Genomic DNA, 19,208 nt, shown 5'->3' on the forward strand with positions numbered 1-19,208 from the left:
TGTAGGATATGAAAATGCTCAAGCAGATTGGCGTATTATTTTGGGTTATTTTCAGATGAATGAGACAAAGAATTAGACAGAGTGATTGTGAGTGGCTACTTAATTGGCTGCTCTTACACAGTCCATGCAGGTTTGCAAAACGTGCACTTATACATGTTTTAGTGCTGGCAAATGCATGTGTATGTTGCAAGCCAGCAATATATATGTGTTCTCTGATTGCCCACTCCCAATCTTACTATGAGTTTAGAAAATCACTGTTTGATAAATTTATGCGATGACTTTGCTTTGTATCACTCTACATTGTATTGTGTTGTATTTTATTGTATTGTATGGCATTGTATTCTACTGATTTCTACTGTATCTTGCATCTTCACTGATATGCCTTAGTTCTCTTGTTGTGAACCATCCGGAACTTCTGGTTGGGCGGTATATAAGAAATAAAATTACAGTGGTACCTCAGAATCCGAACGCCCCAGAATTCGAACGTTTTGGAATCCGAACTTTTTTTGTAGTAAATTATGCCCCAGAATCCAAACTCTGCTTTGGAATCCAAAGACCCTGCACAATGGATGTGTGTGTTTCTGCCTCTAAAATCCAGTGTATTTACTGTTAAAATTTGAGTTTGTGGGACCCAGAAACGGATTAATCCAGTTTCCATTATTTTCAATGGGAAAAATTGTCTTGGAACTTGAACGTTTTGGAACTCGAACGGGGTTCTGGAACGGATTAAGTTTGGATTCCAAGGCATCACTGTATTATTATTATTATATCTAGGAGGGAACTGCATAAGTAGGTACAGTACTTCCTTTTCAGTGCCACAATGCCACGTACTGAGAGTCTATACTATATCAGCACATGGGTACCCAGATTTTATTATAGAATGCCGGCATAACCAGTATTAGGGCACCAAAATCTAGATGCCCATAATTACATTAGCCATAGCCATAGCATACCACATTTTGAACGGACTCAAAATGGGGGCACAAGCTACAGGAAGCACTTGGCAGTGATTGTACCTGGGTGATAACATCTAGAGTCCATGGCCCAGTGCAGTGCTCTTGATATTCTGGGTGACCCTTCACCTTTCACCCTACCCAAAGGCCATTCTTGTCCCACAGATTCCTTCTTTTTAGATGGTGACAAGTGAAAGACCCTAGAGAAGGGAGGCACTGACTCAGGTTGTATTTTTTTTTTTTTTTTTATATTCTTTATTCATTTTCAAGATTACATTAAGTGTTAAAATATATTCAATCACATAAACATTAAATATATCACTTAGAAATAATCAATGACACATCTCACAAATTCTTATCCCCATCCCTATCCCAACCCTCCCTCCCATAAATTCCATTCTCATATAAAACATGTAATAATAAAATCCCCCCTTCCCTGCACCTTAAATTTACAAATAAATATAAGGGAACCAATTTTAAATTAATCTTTACAATACTTCGTTAATGGTTTCCACACATCCTGAAACTTCTTAAAATAACCCCGCTGTACTGCAATAAACCTTTCCATATTATATATATGGCATAAAGAGTTCCACCAGAAGTTGTAATTTAATCTCCTCCAATCCTTCCAATTAAATGTGATCTGCTGAATGGCAACTCCAGTCATTATAAGTAGTAATTTATTGTTATTTGCAGAAATCTGACTTTTTTTTCTCATTTTCATACCAAATATCACAGTATCATAGGATAATGCCACAGGGTTATCTAACAAATTATTAATTTGGTCCCAAATTGATTTCCAAAAATTCATAATAAATGGGCAATGAAACAATAAATGATCTAAAGTTCCTGCTTCTAAATGACAATGCCAACATCAGTTTGGTGCGAATGCATATGGGCTCAGGTTGTATTTTTAAGTACAATAGTAGTGTATTTTAAAAATGTTTCATAGGTAATTGTTTAACAGCCGACACTGGTGTAAAGTCTGCGTGATTTACTGTCAAAGTGGAACTCACTGAAAATTTCTCTGTAGGTTTATTCGCACACATTTACACCAAGGTACAAATGCGTATGAGTAGTGCCTGCTGGGATATGTGGATACTTCTCAAAATTCAAAAGAATCCTTGTTAAGTACAAAAATGCAAACTCTTCTGTAGTACTTCCCCCCACTTCAAACTACAGAGAAACTTATATACATACGAGGGGCCGCTGAAAAGTTGAGGCAGTCTCCATCAAGGGCTATACACTTAGTCCAGTGATTTTCCACTGATGGAACAAAATCCATCAGAAAAATACAGAATGAAAAAAGTGGAAAATTTGCTGGACTAAGTGTATAGTCTTTGATGGAGACTGCCCCAAGTCTGTTGGTTGGGCTGAGAACTTTTCAGCGGCCCCTCAAATCAGCATTGTGTAGATAAATTTACCTGCATGTTAGACAGGCTGTTTTATACAAGGCCTTTCTACACACAAAGCACTATTTTACTCACAGAAATTGCTTCAATAACTGCTCTCTTAAAAGTGCAGAAATTGATGGCATGCAAGAAAAAGTCAGCAGACCTAAATTCTACTTTCTTATAACATTTTTCATTTCCATTATAACAGATTTTTAAACAAAATTGTTTTCTTTATCTTGCATCAATTTCCCCCAATCCTCCAGGAAAACCAAATGGTGTTTAATACCAGTTGCCTCCAGTTAAACTTTCCGCAAAGAGTCTTCGAGCTTATCAGAGATTGCATGAATTTGTTCAAATAGACTCCTTTAAATGGCACAGATACCCTCCTAAAATGTTTCAAACTTAAATACAGCAGGTCTCACCAATTCTGAATCAGTGGATATCTGGGAGTTTCCTTTTTTCCTTAGCCATAGCTACAGATCCAACAACTCCCTGGCATCAACTTCAGGCACAACTCTTGGCAAAAGGACTCAAATCTCTCCCACCTATCAGATTTTTCCAGCCATCAGTTTCCCATAACCATGGCACTGCTCTGCTGATTGACCTTTCTAGACATCAAGGAGGCATCACTTTGACTAGCTGTCTGGCAGTTTCAGCCTGTGGAATAGCAGGAGGAATGTGCAAGTCTGGGCTTCATGTGGTATCCAGATTGGAGGTTCTTGGAGAGTCTCTTTCCTTTGCATACATCCACATAGACTTCATACCAAGAGCAAATGCTATAAAGCAGGGGTCTCAAAGTCCCTCCTTAAGGGCCGCAATCCAGTCGGGTTTTCAGGATTTCCCCAATGAATATACATGCGATCTATGTGTATGCACTGCTTTCAATGCATATTCATTGGGGAAATCCTGAAAACCCGACTGGATTGCGGCCCTCAAGGAGGGACTTTGAGATCCCTGCTATAAAGCTAGTCAGAGAAATATATATGTGTCTCAAATTGCTCATGAGCAACTGAAATCATAAGTTAGTAACTCTTATACTGTATGTACCTACAGAGCAATTCCCGCCACTTCCATGCCTAGGTACTATGCCATCTTGAATCCTGCTCCCTGTCCCTACAATTACACTTTTAAGTTCAAGTTTCATCATTAATCGCTTATCAAATTCCTAAACGATGTACAAAAATTAAAATGGGTACAATTCAAAACATACGATCACATTGATTATTTACAAGGACAAAATAAACAAACCACTCAACATGAGGGAAGGCGAGCAGAACTACAATCGTAATAGGAAAGATAAACATTACAGGCAAAAACAATAGGGTTGGGAAAATATGAAACGTTATCATTGAGAATAACTGCGGTATGCATATCCGCTGGACTTTATAAATCAAAGGCGTCCTTTAGAACCCTGAGGTGAAATCCAAGAGGACCTAGTAATTTGCTATTTAGCTCGTTAATCTGCTCTAAACCTCTTTCTGATTAAAAGGCAGCAGTAATATTGGTCTTATTTTTCAGTTGTGGTGACCTAATTCCTGTTTACTTTCTTCCAAGCCTAATCCCGCCACTTGGATATACTTACAATTCAGATTTGTCATCTTAATAAAATTTTGTACAAAGTCAATCATCTGTGTTCAATTTCAAAAAGTGTAATATGAATCTTTGTCTATACAGATACTGATGGAAATGGTTTCATTAGCCCTAATGAACTGACTGAACTGTTCAAAGCAGCAAATTTGCATCTTCCGGGATATAGGGTCCGAGAAATTATACAGAACCTGATGACCACTGGAGATCAAAACAATGATGGGAAGATTAGTTTTGAAGAATTCATCTCAGTGAGTATTATGCTCTTCAGGCTTTAGTAAAACGCATATTTAAACATGCCACATTTTGATTAATATCTCAAAATTTCTTTGCTCAAAATCATTGAATATTCTCATCCATTCCTTAGTGATAGCCAAACTTGATTACTGTAATGCTCTCTTTAAAGGTATAACACTAACTGAACTTAAACGTTTACAAATTATCCAGAATGTCTCCATAAAACTCATAACTAAATCTAAAAAATTCGATCACGTTACCCCTCTGCTAAAAAACGCTCATTGGCTTCCTGTCATCCATCGAATATCGTATAAACTTTGTCTACTCACATTCAAGACATTACTATATAAGACACCTGCTTTCATTTATAAATTGCTAATACCGTACCAACCAACTAGAACATTAAGATCTATTGATCAAAATTTACTTACGGTTCCCTCATTAAAATTTATAAACACCAGACGACAATTTATATTTTCTGTAACAGCCCCACAAACCTGGAATGCTCTTCCAATTTTTTTACGTAATGAACAAGACTTGGTAAAATTTAAAATACAATTAAAAACATTTTTATTCAATGATGCTTTTAATACTTAATTTAATCATATTCAAATCAATAATTTCAATATTTTTGTACCAATCGTTTTAATGTTTCCCCTTTTGTGTTTCTCCTATGTATTTCTTTTATTTAACAAATGTATTTCATAAACCCCTCTTTCCCAATGTAATGTAGTTTATATTATTCATTGTAAGTATTTAAAGTTTGTATTGTTTGTTTTCTTATAATTATTTTTTATTATGTACATCGCTTTGAATTAGATAAAGCGATTAATCAAGAAAATAATAAACTTTGAAACTTTGACTTTGTAATAACTCATGTAGGCCTGTTACTTTGGCAAACACATGGCAATAATTAGCGATATAAAACTATTAGAATAAAGTAACATTACTTCTACCATTTAGCAATGGAAATATACTTTCATATTGGTCTGATTTCATAAGTCAGACTTGTTTCACGATATGAGGGGCTGCTGAAAGGTTCACAGCTCAACCAATGAAGTTGGGGCAGTCTCCATTGAGGGTTATAAACGTAATCCAATTTTTCACTTTTTTCGTTCCATCCTAAAAATACAGAATGGAAAAAAAAAAAAAAAATAGAAAATCACTGGATTAAGTGTATAGCCCCGGCTTTGTTGATTAGGCTGAGCACTTTCAGTGGCCCCTCGTAATGTGTTACTTTTCACAATAACATTACTTTTATTAAACAAGCATCTAGTATCTGAAATATGTTACTTTTACAAAGTAACAAGTTACTAGTACCTGTACAAGGGGCTGCTGAAAAGTTCTCAGCTCCACCAACAAAATTGGGGCAATCTCCATCGAGGGCTATACAGTGATTTTCTACTTTTTTTTGTTCTGTTTTTTTCCAAGAAAACAAAAAAAGTGGACAATCACTGAACTAAGTGTATAGACCTTGATGGAGACTGCCCCAACTTCATTAGCTGAGCTGAGAACTTTTCAGCGGCCCTCGTAATATAACTATGCTGGGAGTTGTGCATGCGGTAACTCTTCAACCAGTCTATGGAAGTTCTTGTGAAACAAAATAGAATACACCTCTCCCTCCGAATCTGCGGTTTCAACATCCGCGGATTCGGTTATTTGCAAATTTTTTTGGGAAGGGGGCTGATTTTAATTTTTTTGCCTATTTTTAAGCCTTACCTGGTGGTCTAGCGGGTTTTCGGGACAGGAGTGATCTTCCTACACTCCTGCCCCATGCAGATCATTCATAGGAAATGGCTGCAGGGAGTTCCCGTCGTAGTCTCGAGAGACTACGGGAGCTCACGGCAGCCATTTCCTATGAGTGATATGCACGGGGCCGGAGCGTAGGAAGATTGTTCCTGCCCCCAAAGCCCGCTAGATCACCAGGTAAGGTCCAGGATGCCAGGGGGGGGGGGGGGAAGGCGGGAGGGAGGCGGGGGTGGATCAGAGCCGGCCGAGAAGTTATTCGTGATTTTTCACACTTCGCAGTCCAGCTCTGCACCTAACCCCCGTGGATATGGAGGGAAAAGTGTAGTGTCACTTGCTTTTTGCTAGTGATTGTAAAGAAAAATCTGAGATTTTTATATAGTATCTACTTTTTAAAGGTATTTCATGGCCTGAAAAGCTCCGATGTTGCCAAAACTTTCAGGAAGGCAATCAATAAGAAGGAAGGCATCTGTGCTATCGGTGGTACCTCGGAGCAGTCCAGTGCTGGGACACAACATTCTTATTCAGGTATATCCATGTATACAATTATCATGCATATCTACAGCCAATGAAGGGCATTTTTGATATGATGTCTAAGTCCGAATTCAGATATTTGTCAGAACATATTTTTTAAAATAGTTTATAGTTTATTCAATTTTTGATTAAACGCCTTTTCGATACTACAAAGCGTTGTACAAAGTAAAAAGTATTAACATTTAACAAAAATGACAATTAAACATACTTTCCTATAATAAACTACAAGACTACAGACCGTACAAACTGGGTAAATGTTGACCCGTAGGCCATAGAAACATAAGGAAAAGAGGGAAGAAATACACTTGTAATAGAAAAGTGAGGAACATATAAGGGAAAAACACTTAGGAACTGGGGAGCAGTATAAAATTAATAGTTAAGGGAAAGTAGTTCAGTTAAAAGCATCTTTAAAAAGAAAGCACTTTAAATTGCTTTTAAAATTTTTTTTAAAACATCTAGCTCACAGCCGTGGAGTAAAGCATCCCAATGTTGACTTTCAAAAAATTGAAACGTAGATATTTTTGCAAGCAAAACATCCATTTTGAGATGTTTTTCTCTTTTGAAAATGAGCACCAATGTGACAGATTTTGAGAATGACACGAGGACAAATTTTTCCCCATCTCCACGGGAACTCATTTTCCCGTCCTGTCCCAGTGCGTTCTTTTCCTCTCCCTGCCCCATTCCTGGATGCTCTTTTTTCATCTGCACAGGCCTCAAACACTTTAAAATCATAAGTGTTCAAGGCTTGGGTGATTAAGGCAGAGCTTACAGGAATGGGGGCAGGGATAGAGACCAACAAAACACGCAGATACAGGATGGGGAAATTGAGTTTCTATGGGGAAGGGGACAAATTTGTCCCTGTGTCATTCTCCATGACAGGTAACTAGACTTATTTTCATTTCCCTCCCTCTACCTGTTAGAGGGCTGGGTGTACTCAGGGCCGGATTTTCCTATAGGCTAACTAGGCTTCAGCCTAGGGCCTCAAGATCAAGAGGGGCCTACATTCAAATTGTTAGCAAAATTAAAATTACACTATTCTAAAAACAATGAACACTAAAACACTGAACTGAAAATAAGGAGAAATTCTACGCTTCGGGATCAGAACTGGCTCCGGTCGCAATGGGGCACCGACTCGGCTTCTCCCTTTCTTTTTCTCGCCCTGGGAGGAGGATCGGGGAGGGAAAGACGTCAGTCCGGAGAGAGAGGCAAAACGTGGATCCGTCAGGACAGGGCGGCCCAGACTGGCATCGTAGGAGGGGTGGGGGGGCTTAATGGAAGGCAGGCAGGCAGGATGGCATGGGGAGGTGTTCAATGGAAGGGGGATGGGAGGCAGGCAGGCATTGGAGGGGGGGGGGTGAGGTGAGGAAGGACGCACTGGGGGCACTATGGACATAGAAAGGGGCAATGTTGTGTGTTATGTTTGATTAGTTATTGTTACAAGTACTATATATGGTGCTGAGAATAAATGTCCAAATAAGTGTTCTCGACTTTTTTTTATTTATTATCCGTGTCACATTTTTTATAAAGCTTAGTACCAATAACAACATGTTTCATTTAACATATTGATATACATCACAGTAATGATGTATTTTATCTCTCATGTAATTTACAAACTTAAAAATGGGAGGTGAAAGGGCCTCATAAGTGGAATAGCCTAGGGCCTCTTTTCATCTAAATCCGGCCCTGGGTGTACTGCAGTGCTTTCCCATTTTAGAGGTTATTTGGTAAGTGTATACTTTAACATGCTTTCTGTTCATTAGCATGCCTTAAACATTTTTATCCCCCACTCCCCTCCTTTACCTAAGGTTTCTACCGTGGCCTGGAGTTCTAAATGCTCCAACGCTGATCCAGTGCTCATAGAATTCCTATGAACGTCGGAGCACCAATAGAAACCTCTACCGTGGCTTAGTAAAGGAGGGCCTTAGTATACACAAAATTGACTCAGAGTGTCTTTTAAGAAACAACATATAAATTAGAACTGAGTCATCCAGGTTGCGACCTGTTAACTTCTACTAATATTTTAGAACAAGATCTGCTACTAACTTAGAACTTGTTCTAAAATATATGGTTAAATGAACTTCTATGTGCCGGTCATAGGAGCTGTGTGGGCGCTTGAGCATAGCCAATATTGAGGAAACTCCTTGATTGTGTCCAGGGAGAGGTCACTTCCATTGGGTTTTGCACCTCCAATCATTTTGAAAAGTTGACTCTCTTATGGTTCTGGTTAAATGCAGCAGGAACATCCAGTTTAGAATCATGAATGTCTAGGGGCACCATGGGTAGATCAAATAGTTAACATCAATCTGGATATTCAATACTGTGGCATATATAGCTTCCCACATTGAATATCTGAATATGCTGCCCAGAATTAACTAGGCCAGTGTTTTTCAACCTTTTTTGGGCAAAGGCACACTTGTTTCATGAAAAAAATCACGAGGCACACCACCATTAGAAAATGTTAAAAAATTTAACTCTCTGCCTATATTGACTATATATAAAGTAATTCTCTTGAATAGGAATCAAATAAACACAAAGAAAGTATTTTATAATTACTTTATTATGAAATAAAAATTATAAAAATTATAAAATACTTTATTCAGTGCGAAACCTGGGCCTGTTTGGCTGAACACAAAGCTGATATTCTGGCTGGAATGGAAGAAAGACACACACGTAGCTCTTCGTCAACAGCTCTCAGTCTCTCTCTGTATTTGGTTTTTATAGCATACAAAAATAGACAAATATACCCTCCATCCTTTTTATTAAACCACAATAGCAGTTTTTAGCGCAGGGAGCTGCGCTGAATGCCCAGCACTGCTCTTGACGCTCATAGGCTCCCTGCGCTAAAAACCACTATTGCGGTTTAGTAAAAGGTGACCATATTGTAAAATATAGACAGCAGATATAAATTCAGAACTGTGCATAGTAAGTGAAGGGAAGTTTTCATCTCTGGGAATTTACCCAGTTAACTATTAAGTTATTTGGGCAAATTCCTTTGAAAACTGTGGTAATACTGCCTCCACTTTGCTAAATTTAAAATAAAATCATTTTTCCTACCTTGTCTGGTGATTTCTGGTTGCACTTTCTTCTTCTGACTGTGCATCCAATCTTTCTTCCCTTCTATCAGCCTGTATGCTTTCTCTCCTCCACACCTCATTCCCTCCCCCAACTTTTTCTTCCTCTCTCCCTGACCTTTCTTTCTTTTTTTCTGTTTCTCTTCTTTCCTTCTGTTTCCCTGCCTGCCCCCTTTCTTTCTTTCTCCCTGCCGTTCCCCAAGCCACTGCCACTGCCGCTGCCATCGGGGAACAGGACCCACCAATGGATAACAGGCCCCAAAGCCGACGCATGCTCTCCCTGACGTCAATTCTGCAATCGGAGAGGAAGTTCCGCCCAGCCAGGCTGGTGATTTCTGGTTGCACTTTCTTCTTCTGACTGTGCATCCAATCTTTCTTCCCTTCTATCAGCCTGTATGCTTTCTCTCCTCCACACCTCATTCCCTCCCCCAACTTTTTCTTCCTCTCTCCCTGACCTTTCTTTCTTTTTTTCTGTTTCTCTTCTTTCCTTCTGTTTCCCTGCCTGCCCCCTTTCTTTCTTTCTCCCAGCCTCCTGTCCAGCAGTAACTCTCTTCCCTTCCTCCCCTCCCAGCAGCATCTCTCCGTCTCCCTCTCCAGTAGCAGCTGTCCCTTTTTTTTTCCTTGCCCAGCAGCTTCCCAGATTCCTTTCCCTCCTCCCCTCCCAGAAGCATCTCTCCTTCTTCTCCCTCTCCAGTAGCAGCTGTCCCTTTTTTTTTATCTTGCCCAGCAGCTTCCCAGATTCCTTTCCCTCCTCCCCTCCCAGAAGCATCTCTCCGTCTCCTTCTCCCTCTCCAGTAGCAGCTGTCCCTTTTTTTCCTAGCCCAGCAGCTTCCCAGATTCCTTTCCCTCCTCCCCTCCCAGAAGCATCTCTCCTTCTTCTCCTTATCCAGTAGCAGCTGTCCCTTTTTTTCCTTGCCCAGCAGCTTCCCAGATTCCTTTCCCTCCTCCCCTCCCAGAAGCATCTCTCCTTCTTCTCCCTCTCCAGTAGCAGCTGTCCTTTTTTTTCCTGGCCCAGCAGCTTCCCAGATTCCTTTCCCTCCTCCCCTCCCAGATGCATCTCTCCTTCTCCTTCTCCCTCTCCAGTAGCAGCTGTCCCTTTTTTTTCCTGGCCCAGCAGCTTCCCAGATTCCTTTCCCTCCTCCCCTCCCAGAAGCATCTCTCCTTCTCCCTTTCCAGTAGCAGCTGTCCCTTTTTTCCCCTGCCCAGCAGCTTCCCAGACTGATAGTGGTTTTCTCCCCTCCCAGCAGCTCTTCTTACTTCCCAGCGCAGCGATTCACGAAGGCAGCCTCGGGTCCTTTGTTGGGTCGCGCCGCCTCTGAGGAAAGAGGAAGTTGCATCATCAAAGGCAGCCGCGACTCAGCAAAAGCCCCGAGGCTGCCTTCGTGAATCGCTGCGCTGGGAAGTAAAGGAGAGCTGCAGAGAGGGGAGAAAGCCACTGTCGGAGGCTCCCCAAGATCTCTCCGGCCCAGCGCACGCTTCCGATGCTGATCTTGCCGGTCCTGCGCGGACCGGCAGGAAGTTCAAATGAGTCAATCTTGCCGGTCCAAAATTTCCTGCGGACCGGCGGTTGAAGAACTGTGGATTAGATCGCCAAGACAAAGTGAGTCCTGGGTGATCGACTCACTTTGCCTTGGCGAGCTACTGGCGCCCCTGCCTCGGGCCCCCTGTAAGCTCCGGGCCCGGCGGCCCTGCGGCACACCAGGCAACATCTCGCGGCACACTAGTGTGCCGCGGAACAGCGGTTGAAAAACACTGAACTAGGCACTGGCCAATATTCAGACTGCTGCCTCATTAATTCTGTTCATAAAACTAGAACAGCCCTTTTGCTATCTTATCTGCATATCGCGCCTTAAGTTGTGCATGCAAAACAGTGTGCACAGCTGATTTACAATCACAACTTAATTGTTTAACAAGCCTAATTGGCGCTGATAATTGGCAATTAGACACCTCATAACTGACGCTAATTGGCACTAATTAAGTTTCATGCACAACTTGGTAGGCGTATTCTATAAGGCGCTGTATGCCAGTTCTAGTGTGTGAATCTGAAAAGGGGGCACGGCTGGGGAGGACCATGGGTAGATAGGCATTTCTCAAAATTATGCGCACTGTTATAGAATACACCTGGTTTTCTTTGGCCTAAATGGGTGCACCTACAATTTATGCCACGCACTGGCACTTAGCACAATTCTATAAGGTGCACATACCTTTTATAGAATGTACTAAGCACGCTCTAGTTGGCACCAATTTTTGGCACCATATAAAGAATTTGGCCCTTAGTGGACTAAATATCGCTGTTAAATGGCTAAGTTGTGTCTTCACCCAGACTTCGCCTTTGGCCAGCCCCTAACCTAGCCAATAGGGAATGGCCAGTTAGCAGAGATATTCAGCGACATTACCCAGTTAGGTTCCACTGAATATTGGCATCTGGCCAGTTCAGCAGGTTTGGACCAAGATTTGACCAGTTAAACCTCTTTGAGTATCAGGTCCCAACATTGGTGTACCGGGACAGTGGCACTCCTCCCCCCCTCCCCATACCTTTATAACTTTGGCACGAGCAGCCACCAAATTGCTGCCCATGTCGGCTTTGGCACTCTCTGACATCACTTCCTGGGCCCGGAAGTGACATCAGAGAGAGTGCCGAAGCCAATGCGGGTAACAAGTTGGTGGCTACTCGCACTGAAGTTAAAAAGGTATGGGGGAAGGGAAGGGGCGCGGGTACAGCAGGGGGAGGAGTGGGAAGGGGGTGGAGAGGAGAAGGGGTGCCGGTACCTTGAGGAAGATGGCACCTAGGGCGGACTACCCCCTTGCTACGCTACTGGGCCCCAAGTCTTTTATGACTTCTAGTGCTGCTACGTGGATCCCAGGCACTTCCCATCACTTTGCTCTCTCTCTTCCCTAGAAGATTTCCCACAGATGAGTTCTCTTTTGTCCTCATAAAATATGTGATCCTAAAAGTGTGTGATTGACCTGATTACAGAGGAAGAAAAGTACGCCTTTGTGAACTGGGTTAACAAGGCCCTGGAGAAAGATCCAGACTGCAAACATGTTATTCCAATGGATCCAAACACAGATAGCCTCTTCACAGCTGTTGGCGACGGCATCGTTCTGTGGTGAGTACATATTTTGATGACTGACGAATCAGTTCATAGTCATTGAACATGCAGTGGAAAAAATTAAGGGAGGGGGCTGAAAGGCACTGTCATTGTGTTCATTGTACATACATAAGAATACAAGCAAAAAATTGACCCTTAATCCCACAGAAAATGCAAATCCAGCAAAAATGAAAACTCTGTGGAGATGGTGATGTTCAAGATGCAGGCTTTATTTAAGAATATACAATTTGATAATCCACATAAAATATATCTAGGACCCAAACCATTGGGAGCTGTGAACCCAACTTGGTCCGTGTTTTGACAATACTGTCTTCCTCGGTGTATTACTATTTAAAAAGGCTTCATTTTAGACCTTCAGTCACTTTCCGCACTGGACAGAATGCCAGGAAATCAAAATAGTATACAAATTAAGTTTTATTACATATATACAATATTTCTAGCCATAATATTACATATATACAATATTTCTAGCCATAATCATTGATTAAGTACAGAGTTTGAATTAATACGTTACCGGTTATTATATCATCATTCTGTCGAAGGACCACGTTCAGGAGGCTTACTCACAAAATGTCATCACACAGCTTAAATGTCCCTCTCTCTCAGTAGTGGAAATGTCCTTCTCTGCTTTTCTTTCTAGGGGAAACAGTATTTATCCCCCTATCCTTGTGGATTGAGTTAAGTGAATGCCGGGATGATGTTTACCAATCAGTATGTGTTCCTAGCCTGCTTCGTGAGCTAATTTCCCATCCCCTTCCTTGTGGAGGATGTTTACCAATCAGTATGTGTGAGAAACTCCTAGTTTGCCTCATGAGCTAATTTCCCATCCCCTTCCTTGTGGATTGTGCTAACTGAATCCTTGTGGATTGTGCTCTTAGCCTGCCTGAGCTGACAATGACCTGCTCAATAGGTGCTGAAAAGTCCTTGCTCGTTCTCATAATACTTGTGTTTCCCTGTAACAGCTATCATGGATCCTAGGCAGTGTCATTCAATATTAAAAATCCTTTCATATCATATGTTTCACATTCGTATCACACTCGGGGGTCCCTGTTAGTCCTGATATAAGAACACGTGGATTAAAAACTGAAAACAATACTGAGTCGTAACTCTGCGCTTTTGAGGAATCCTCATCCATGCAGAGTTACGATTCAGTATTGTTTTCAGTTTTTAATCCACAGTTACAACTACATAGTTACAAGTTCAAGTAGGTCATCGAAGGCTCATCGTTATGTCCCAGGAGTTGAATTAGACAATTTAGAAATGGGTTTTTACAATTACCATTTCAGTTACTTCAGGGCTGGCTCTCTGTCATGATATAGAAATGCTTTAAAAAGTTTTCTGAACCTGAGATAGTGGTCACAAGATTGTAGTGCAAGTGGTAGCTGGTTCCAGCATTTTGCTAATTGATATTAGATGGATAAGGTAATTGTAGATTTTATATCTGAGATCCTGTGACGATTCCAAGAAATCTGTTAAATTAGCTAGCAGAATTCTCACCCTGCCGAGCCTCACCTAGTTGGCCATTAGATAAATTAGAAACAGAAGAAAAATAGAACACTTTAGAAATAACTATGGTATCATTATTAACCAGGTGCAACACATTTCTCAAATAAGACCTCAACAAAATCATAGGTAATAGAAGATAAATCTTCAGAAAATTCCAAAACCTCAGATTTTGTGCCCTATATACATTTTCCAAGTTCTCCATCTGCTTATGTATGAGTGAGACTAAAGTGGGCCAATAAAATACTCATGCATTCCCCATTTCAGAAGGGGAATGTACATTTATGCCTGCACCTACTCCCAAGGACACCTAGATTTTAGAAAGTTACTTGTTTTGTTTAACACTCAACTGGAGGGACTAGGATGGGTCCTTCCTTAATCTCCCAATGTGTATATTCCCCCCCCCTCCACTATCTATCCCAAAAGTGACAGCTTTGGACGACATAAATATGTATGTGTCTAAAATAGATGACATAAACATGTCCATTCCAGCACATACATGTGTATATGCATGTGTATATATGTATTGCAGAACATTCAGTTGTATGTGCTGGCATATATACATTTATGTTGCTGTGTTGACTCCGTTGCTAATTTACAGTAGACATTAATAGTTATATAATGGATGATCCTGCTGTATGTAACCATTGCATTGATCCATGAAGGTTTTTTTTCACCTTTAGTACTGTTATGTCTAAAAATACAACATTATCCTCAGCAAGCAGCTGAAGCACTCCTTCCAGCCTCTGAGACAGGGAATTACACTGGTAGAGGGTAGATACTGGGATGAGCCATAATACTATAACAACAACAAACTTGTATTGACCTCTGAAGCAGGTGATTCTCAGCACCGAAACATAGTACCGTGTTGGGTCCTTTTGACTTTACCAGTAAACTTACCTCTGTGGAATCCTTTTCTCCTGCTTGGAAGTCCTTTGTTCAACCCCACTATTTTTTTGTGGGACTAGTACATAAACTATTCCTCAGTGCATTTTGGGACAGGCTGTACATTGGCAGATCCCTTTTCTAAAATAATAGCAGAATTTGACATCTCGACCCGGACATTTGAGTTCTGATTTAAATGTTCTTCCTAAAATGCCACCCCAAGTTTCACAAAAGAAAACTGGACTTTTTACAAGAGAAGTAATTTAGAAAGGTAAATGCATTTGGTGATGTCATTAGGTACATGGCACATTTTAGGGGGGATTGAAGAATGAAGGGGGTAATTTTCTAAAGGTATTTCTTCATTTAAAACTTGTTTTAAATGCAGGAAAGGTCTTTTATAAAATTGTTCTGCAATATATATGAATATAATTATGTTATGTAAGCAATGCCCGTAGGCGGGACATCATGATAGCCAAATTATCTGTCATGTCCGTCATGCCTATGCTAGCTAGCTCAATTCCTAAGGAACATTTGTATTAGATTGTTTGCCTTGGTAGCCAAATTTGTGTCGCCTCTGTCTTGATTATATCTTGGCATCCCAAGTCCTCTAAATTTTCTTCACACTTCTACCTCTAACCCTCTGTTGTAGTTCCTTCCTATTTCTCCTACTGTAAACCGTGTCGAGCTCTACGAACGTGGAGATGATGTGGTATACAAACCTAAGGATTAGATTAGATTAGATTATGCTAACCCAGTTTAATCCCTATGGAACATATGTGCTAGATTGTACCATTAGATAATAGAGCCTTCAAACTCTACACCTTGATTGCATAGCTGTGACACTTCGCACTACTGTAAGTTAACCAGTTAACCCTATGTACTGTTATTGTAACCCTATGAGTGTTAAATGTAATGCTTGTAACCCATTCTGAGCTCCCTGAGGAGGATGGGATATAAAACCAAAAAAATAAATACATAAATATTCATGCTCTGTGTAGGTGCTCCCAGGGGCATAGTTTGGGAGAAGCAGGGCCAGAGTTGAAATTTTATCAAATATACAAGTCTGTGCCAGAGGTGTAGCCAAAAGTCCATTTTGGGGGGTTCCCAAAAATGGACTGGGGGGATCCTGATATTTTTCCCTCTCCTCCATGGCCACCCACCACAATATTAGGGGATGCTGAAGATATCTCCCTCCTGGGTCACACCTGCAGTAGCACTTAGGCCCAAATTCTGTAACCAGCGCCTAATGTAAGAAAACAATTTTGGAGGTGCCCAACTATCTAAATTGAAAAACAATCCCAATTAAGCTTTTTAATCAGCAATAATTGAAACTTAGGCGCCTATCAAGAAAAAGTGATTCTGTAACAAGGCGCCTCTAAAAATTTAGGCAGCCTTCAAAAAAATAGACTCTATGCATGTTGGGTATGGGTGTAGCTACGTGTTAGGTGCCTTGTTACAGAATCGCTGCTCTTAAGTGTGCTTAAGCGCTGCATGGCCGCCTAACTTTTAGTTGTGCCTAGAGCTGGTCTATTTATTGGGTGCCTCCAAAATAGGTGCCCAAATAGGTATCTTTCAGCGTGATTCACTAAATAGTAGCCAACTGTACTTGAATCGTGCTGAACGGTGCCTATATCGGCGCCTAACTTTTGGGCGTTTCTTATAGAATTTGCCCCTTAATTTACTCAGATGTACATTGGCTACTAATGCCGACTCTCCCATACATGCGTAGTTAGACCTGATCTGAGCCTGCACGAGAGAGCTGGCATTAGCGCGCCTGAATGAATTAAGTGCCATTGCAGGTGATATCCAGGTAGGTGGCATCTTCAGCTGGAATGGCTTGGCATTCCTACCAACCCTGAAAGCTGAGGGGGTCCAGGCCCCCAAGGTAGGGTTACCATATTTTACAAAGGAAAACCCCAGAGACATACCCCCACCCCGTTCTGCCTCCAGCCCCACCCAGTTCTGACCCCAACCCTGTCCAGTTCTGCACCACAGCACCGTCCAGTTCTGCCCGTACCCCGCCCACAGCAAGCTCCTCTCTTTTGCGACAAGCTCCAGTCACGTCTGGAAGGCCTGAAACATGTGCGGATGTGTGTGATGTCATCCGCTCATGCTCAAAGGCCCTCCATAAGCAGCCGGAACTTGTCGGGGCTTTCCAAAACCTGTACAAATGCCGGGTTTTGAAAAGCCATCCAGGAGCCCAGACATTCCTCTAAAAAGAGGACATGTCCGGGTTTTACCGGATGTCTGGTAACCCTACCCTAAGGCCCCTACCCCATGGCTATGCCACTGCACATGCAACTGTAATAAATGCAATACTCATCTTTATTTCATTGAAAAATCTGTATAATTTCCAAATGGATCTTTTCAAAGCAGCCTACTACTGCTAATAAAAATGATATTAGAGCTTATCTTTTCTTTCATATCAATACAGTGAAGAAGAGCTTTACAAATAAGCAGTGTAACATTATTTAGAAAACCTAAGCCAGTTTTTTTTTTTCTTTCCTTAATTTCCAGTAAAATGATAAACCTTTCGGTGCCAGACACGATCGATGAGAGAGCCATTAACAAAAAGAAGCTCACGCCATTTACCATTCAGGTGCTGGAATATTATATTGTTCTTTCATTGCTCTCATTCACAGAGAAATAGAAAGGGCATTTGTATACACAGTCATCACAATCGCAAAAACATGATGCATAGGGAAAGGAATGGCCGTCAGTAGGAAATGATAGACGACAAGGCTTCTGTATAAGTCCTTGGTGAGACCTCATTAACCCGCCCCCACCCCTACCCCCACCCCCTTTTGCTATAATGCAGTACAGGTTTCTGCCATGGGCTGGGGTGCTAAATGTTCCATTGCTCATAGCATTTAGGGCCTCGGGCTGCAGTAGAAACCTCTACCACAGCTTAGTAAAAGAGGGCCTTAGAGCACTGAGTTCCGTTTTGGAGATCACACCTTCAGAAAGATGTAAACAGGATGAAGTCAGTCGTGAAAATCTCAATATGTATACTTTGAAGTTTGAAAAAAAGGCGAGGGTGGGGAGATACGATAGAGATGTTTTACCTCCATTGCATAAATGCACAGGGGTCGAGCCTTTCAGTTAAAAGGAAACTCTGCAATGATAGGATAGAAGTGAAAGGGAACACAAACAGTGATTAGAGCTACAGCCTCAGCACCCTGAGGTTGTGGGTTCAAATCCCATGCTGCTCTTTGTGACCCTGGGAAAGTCACTTAATCCCCCATTGGCCCAGGTACATTAGATAGAGTGTGAGCCCACCGGGACAGATAGAGAAAATGCTTGAGTACCTGAATGTGAACCACTTAGACTATAGTTTTAAATTTCAATAAAATGTTTAAATTTTTCCTAAGAGAACATTGGAGAAATCCATCAGATACCAAGAAAAGTAGAAATCATTTTACAACACTGGTGTAGTATTTTAAACAAATCGAAAGGAAAACCAAACAATTTGACTAAATCTGAAGTGAGCTATTAGAAAATATGAAACACTGATGATAATAAAAAAAGTATGACTAAGAAATTTGCTGATTCTATATAGCAATTTTCTAGATTTGGTAAAGCTGATCTGATTGAATTTGCATTTCTTTGGACGCAGTTCAAGTTTATGAACCCGCGGCGGTAAATGCTCTGACACTCATTCAATTTCTATGAGCGCTGGAGCATTTACCTCACTGGCCAGCGGTAAAAAGCTCTACTGCAGTTTGATTTTAAAAAGGGGCCAAAGTGAATATCTAAGCGGTGTATAATTAAAATGACCAAGAAAATGAAAAAGGGGAAGAAACACAAGGACATCTAGTTTATAATAATGCATTATATAAATAAAACATTTATAGAATAGTAGATTATATAGGTAATTAATAGATTGAATTAATTCTTTAAACAATGTCCTGGTGAACACGACATTTTTTGGTCACACTGACAGGGGAAGATACATTACAGTAGGATTAGGTTCATCTTAGCCAGCTTTAACATCTGAGATAAAGTTAGTTTTAATGCATTTTGCTGTAGCCATGTAGCACATTATTCATTCACAATTTGCTGTGTTAGAACATGCAGTAAGTGGTGTTTTTTATTCAGTGTCAGGTCAAAAGCACGCCGGGACAAAGGCGCGTGCAGACAATTGAGAGCAGCGCGGAGGCGGAGGCGCACGCCGCACGCCGCAGA

At 41.1% G+C, this 19,208-nt stretch overlaps 1 protein-coding gene across 2 annotated transcripts in view; it reads left to right on the forward strand.

Annotated features, from left to right (window-relative positions):
- The window catches only part of LCP1 (lymphocyte cytosolic protein 1), an 86,332-nt gene that overhangs the window by 37,576 nt on the left and 29,548 nt on the right, over positions 1–19,208 (forward strand). For both annotated transcript variants that reach the window (XM_033949805.1, XM_033949806.1), the window contains exons 3-6: positions 4,022–4,185; positions 6,316–6,445; positions 12,500–12,632; positions 17,541–17,622. In XM_033949805.1, coding sequence (XP_033805696.1) covers positions 4,022–4,185; positions 6,316–6,445; positions 12,500–12,632; positions 17,541–17,622 — 509 coding nt within the window. The remainder of the gene's footprint in view (positions 1–4,021; positions 4,186–6,315; positions 6,446–12,499; positions 12,633–17,540; positions 17,623–19,208) is intronic.

Source organism: Geotrypetes seraphini, chromosome 6 (assembly GCF_902459505.1).
Source record: "Geotrypetes seraphini chromosome 6, aGeoSer1.1, whole genome shotgun sequence".
NCBI lineage: Eukaryota > Metazoa > Chordata > Amphibia > Gymnophiona > Dermophiidae > Geotrypetes > Geotrypetes seraphini.